General features: G+C 49.8%; 1 protein-coding gene across 1 annotated transcript in view; it reads left to right on the top strand.

Moving 5' to 3' along the window:
• The first annotated feature begins 2,487 nt into the window (after positions 1 to 2,487).
• LOC116073721 (sodium channel protein type 11 subunit alpha-like) overlaps positions 2,488 to 5,356 on the top strand; it is a 131,895-nt gene continuing 129,026 nt past the window's right edge. Inside the window, exon 1 of the mRNA XM_031345745.1 lies at positions 2,488 to 2,557. Coding sequence (XP_031201605.1) covers positions 2,488 to 2,557 — 70 coding nt within the window. The remainder of the gene's footprint in view (positions 2,558 to 5,356) is intronic.

Raw genomic sequence — 5,356 nt, 5'->3', positions numbered from 1 at the left:
TGAGAGCTTTCATGAGGGCAATGAGCTAGGCTTTCTGAGCAGAGGTTCCCTCAGGCAGAGTTTGTGCCCATACAACCTGTTGCCCATCTACCACAGCTGCACCTGCTCTCCTCTGCCCCTTTTCTAGGAAACTGCTCCCATCCGTGAACCAAGTCTCCTCCACATCGGCCAGGGGCAGGTCAGACAGGTCTTTGTGCCAGCCATATGCTTCTGCGAGCACTTGCTGACAGTCATGGATCGGGGGGTTCAAGGTCGGGGTCTGGGAGAAGGGTGGGGGCGGGGGGAGCGCAAATGTAATCCTGTCAGAATTGAGTAGCAAAGTCTGATAATGAGTCATTTGGGCACTGGTGAGCCATCGATCAGGGGACTGGCGGACCACACTCTCTAAGGCGTATGGATTGGATATCACCACCAGATCTTGTCCCAGAGTCAGTTTATCAGTGTCTTTTACCAATACTGCAACTGCGGCCACGATCCTCAGACAACCTGGCCATCCAGAGGCTACAGGGTCTAATTTTTTTTGAGAGATATGCCACTGGCCTCTTCCATGGTCCCAGTTTTTGGGTCAGGACCCCTTTTGCTATGCCCTTGTTCTCTGCCACATACAGATGAAATGGTTTAGTCACATCAGGGAGACCCAGGGCAGGGGCTGACATGAGAGCCATTTTTATGGTGTCAAAAGCCTCCTGTTCCTTTCCTCCCCACACAAACAGTTGCTTATTCTCGGTGAGTGGATAGAGAGGGGCCGCTATCTCGGCGAACCTGGGTATCCACAGGCGACAGAAGCCGGCCGTGCCCAGGAACTCTCTAACCTGTTTTTGATTCTTGGGCGGTGGGATGTGAAACACAGTCTCTTTCCTAGTACCTGATAGCCATCTCTTCCCTTCTTTAAGCAAATACCCCAGGTAACTGACTTTTTGACAGCATCTCTGCAGGATTCCCAGTTGGAGGAAGCATAGGATATGGAGCCAAATCCCGTCTCGGGCTTCTTTAGACATAGGATACTGGCGAACGGTTACTGGGGTGGCCTGTGCCTTCAGTTCCACGTGGACCAGAGGCTGGTTCTTAGCTTTCCCCATTCCTGCTGTCTCAGCCCAGGCTTGTGGGAATTTCTGTAACCACCAATCCATATCCTCAGGCCTACAATCTTTATTCTCAAAGAGCTGGTTCTCATCTTCTAGTTTCATAATCAACACCTGGATGGGGTCTCCCTGCCAGCCCCTGACCTGGGGTCCTTCTGGGAGGAAATGGATCTGTGCCCCCATCTTAGTGAGAAGGTCTCTCCAACAATGAATGAGTGGGATACCTGGCCCACACCTAGGTCCACTGTTCTTCAGGTAGTCCATGAATATTGTTTGTTCCCAGTGGCCCCTTGCACCCAAGACTTATTTTTGGAAATCGGCCCATCTGGTTGTAAGAGGACCGAATATTCTGCCCCTGTGTCCACCAGAAACTGGATGGGTTTCCCCTCCACAGCAAGGGTTACCCTGGGTTCGGGGAGGGGATCCGAACCCCATCCCCATCTATTCACTATCACTGTTCTCTTGCATGGCCAGCACTTTAGGCCCCTCCGGTTTCTTGCCTGAAGCATGGGGCCCCTTCCTCTTCTTTTTGGGGCAATCTCCCACCCAGTGCCCCTTTTCTTTACAGTAAGCACATGGATCCTTGGCCAGAGGTTCTCTTCAGTTGCCAGGCACTATCTTACTAGGCTCCCTAGCTTCTCTCATTGCTGTGGCCAAGATCCTATGAAGATTCTTTTCCTGTCTCTTTTCCTTCTTTAATTTTCTAGCTTCCTGTTCTTTCTGCCTCTTCCCTTAATTCTTCTTTTCTGTCTCCTGGTTATAAAATACCTTCTCAGCCACCTGCACTAACTCTCTCAAAGACTTATCTTGTAACCCTTCTAGTTTCTGTAACTTCTTTCTGATGTCTTGGCTCCACTGGCTGATAAAAGCAACTGTAACAGTGACCCCATGTTCCTTACTGCTGGGATCATAAGGAGTGAACTAGAGGTAGGCCTCCATGAGCCTCTCTAAGAAGGCTGAGGGAGACTCATTCCGCCCCCGTATTACCTCTCTTACCTTTGCCAAATTTGTGGGGCATCTTGCCCCTTTGAGACCCCCCAAGAGAGTCTGGCGAAAAACTTTGAGGTACTCTCTACCTTCAGGTGTACAGTAGTCCCAGTCTGGTCTGGTCAGTGAAAAACCTGCATCAATATCAATCGGTAGGAGGGAGGGTCGCCCATCCACCCCAGGGGCATTTTTTCTGGCCTCATTTCTCCTCGGTGGTAAATAGAACCTGTAACAATTTCTGACAATCATCCCAGGTGGGCTGATGGGAAAAGAGGAGAGATTCAATGTTAGTCAGGCTCTGAGGGTTTTCAGAAAAGGATGAGTTTTCCAGTTATACAAGTCAGCCACTGAGAACGGCCAGTATTGCGGGGTTTGGTGGCCCTGCTCATCAGGAGGGCCGTAGACCCGGAGGGGCAAAATGCAGGTCTGGTCGGGTACCATTCCGCTCTTGCTGCGTGTCCCTCGGGCAGGCCCCTCTGATCCCGAAGGTGAGGCCTCTGCACCTCTCTCCTCCTCTGGAGAGGCTGGAGGACCTGCCGGCCAGCAGTGCGGGGGCGGGGGGCGGGGTCCTGCGGCTGGATCTACACGAGGTTGGAGTGCAGGGTGGTAAGGAGGAGGAGGGTCCATGAGAAGGTCAGCCTCGGTGTCTGAGAGGACATTCTTCTTGGCTCGATCTTGTATGAGGACAGACACCCATGGATGGACCCAGTGGGGAGGGTTAATTACTAATTCCTCCCAGACCAGAATATACGGGATCTGGTATGGGTGACCCCCAGGGCCTGTTCTAAAGACTCGCTGTTTGACTGATCGAATTGGAGCCAAGGAAAAAGAGCCATTGGCAGGCCACCTGACCTCTAAGGAAGGCCATTCCGAGGCACAAATGGTCTTCCATTTATGATTCTCACCTCGACTGAGATGTTCTGGGCCCTAGATTTAATTTCTGCCCAGTGCTTAAGGGTCAAATCCAGTGGAGTAGACACAGATTGCCCCATACTGTCCAAAAATATCATCAGTCCAGGTCCACACACACAAAATGAGAGAACAGAGATAGATAGGAGTGCCCCTGCCACAAGCGCTCCAAACAGCAGAACAGAACAGCAGACTGGCGCTACCCCAGGACGGAGTCAAACCCTCCCGGATCTGGTTTCCATCTGCGATGATAGGTACGTCTACCTGTCACCACAAAAACTGGTTGTGGCCAGAAACAGATGCAGCTGCTCGGATTACAGATTTCACAGATTTCACAGTCAGACACAGACACAGAAAAATAACCGCTGTACCTGTTAAGTGCGCACAATCTACTCTGACCTCCAGTCACTGGTCCCACGAGAGGAGGGACCCTTCCCGGGCTTCCTGCGTGGTGAGAATCTCCCGGCCTAAGCACCAAGATGTTCTATTTGGCGTGGGTACCCCACTCGGGAAGAGTCAGGAAGAAGGCCGCTGCAATAGCACAAGGTTAATTTTTTAATTGAAACTGGTATACTAGGGTCACTGTATTCGGGAGCAGAGCGACCCGGAGGAAATAAAGCTTTAAGTTTCTATACCATTTCAGAACAGAGTTTTACAACTTACAACGTGGGCTAGTTGCAGTTTACAACATGGGCTGGTTACACTTTATCTTCTTTATTGTTCTTTAGTTCCTATTGACCTTTCTCCTCCAGGTGAGGATAAGATACCTATGACACGCAGGAGGGGTGGAGGAAATCCTCTCTCCAGGGGATGTCTCCTGGAAATGTGCATTCCTTGGGGATGGGTGTTTGCTCTGTAAACTCTTCTAAAACCCTTTGTCTTAAGGGTAAGTGGACCTCCTTGCTTTCTGGTATTTTTATGAGGTATCTCCATTTTGCTTAATTTCTACAAAGTGAGAGCACTCTACCATACAGTTGAGGAATCAAAGGTTTATAAGGTCAAATGTCTTGAAACTAATCTCAGGAGTTCTTTAGTTCTTGGCAACGTAGCCTCCTTTAGAGGATCCTGCAGAGGAAAGAGGTGGAGCTGTAACATCAAGTAGGTCCGAGCAGCCAGGCCCCGTCCTTCCAGTCATTAAGGCCCTGGCAAGTGTTGTTAAATGCACCATTGGCTGAAATATTTAAAGCAATGAGAGGAAGCTCCAGGACAGCCAAAGTATGCAGGAGGAGAACTGTACTGTCCCCCGTCATTGGGGGTGATCGTCCTCCCACTGTTGTCAGGGGTGACCGTCCTCAAAGAGAAAGTCATTCTCTGCCCCAAATGGTCTGTTTCCTCAAAGGATGGGCACCGAGCCTTTCTAATAAGTCTTGGCTTATAGACTCCCAGCACCAAAGGAACCCCATGGCCCATTTCATACTGCTATGGAGGTAAGACTGACAGACACTCTGGCCGTACTTGCCCTAGCAGACAGAAGGCTTCCAGGACAGTGTGTCCAGCAACTTCCTCATGAGAAGGAGGTGGCTAGAATATTCTGATGTGGAGCTACACTGCACTTCTAGCTCTGGAGCACTGGAGCTCGAGGTGGCAGGTCACACGACACCCACAGTCGGGAAGCAGAGAGAGATGAATGCTGGTGAGCAGCTTGCTTTCTCCTTTTTACCCAGTCAGTAACCCAGGCCGTGGGATGGCGCTGCCCACATTTAGGATGGGTCTTCCCACCTTTATTAACACAATCTAGATGATCCTTCACAGAGATGCACAAAACAGTCAACATTATACACCTCATTGCATCACACCTGGTGACCTTTGCCCCAGGAACAGTCTGCATTTATTTTTTAATCAATTAATTAATTAATTTGTGTGTGTGTGTGTGTGTGTGTGTGTGTGTGTGTGTGTGTGTGTTGTATGATGTCTTAGCACATGTGTGAAGGCCACAGGGCAACCTGCTAGAATCAGTTCTCTCCCTCAATCATATGGGTCCTCAGAATCGAACTCAGGTCTCCAGCTTTGGCGGCAAGCACCATCACCTGTTGAGCCCTCTCACCAGCCCCTGAAGTACTGTAAAGGTTAGAAACAGATTGGTTATTTCATTAGAGCGGCTCAGACCTGCTGCATAAACATATAGTCTCTTTGTAACTTAAGACAAATTACAAAAATTTCTTTGAGAATGGTAGTATTTTAAGAGACTTACTATGTGTGGCTGTTCAAGCTCAGTTTCTGTAAGTATCCTTCGAGTCCTGACTCCACACAAACATACTGTGGACTTCGGCATCAGAGATTTGCTTGCCCAGATGTAGCGCCATACCCTGGTTTCCAGGGCTTCAAAGCTGTGCTCTCCTGTGTCCTGTAATGGAACGGCCCATAGCATGATGGGACCA

The sequence above is a fragment of the Mastomys coucha genome, unplaced genomic scaffold (assembly GCF_008632895.1).
Source record: "Mastomys coucha isolate ucsf_1 unplaced genomic scaffold, UCSF_Mcou_1 pScaffold23, whole genome shotgun sequence".
In the NCBI taxonomy this organism is placed as follows: Eukaryota; Metazoa; Chordata; class Mammalia; order Rodentia; family Muridae; genus Mastomys; species Mastomys coucha.
This window is presented reverse-complemented; position numbering and strand designations above follow the sequence as displayed.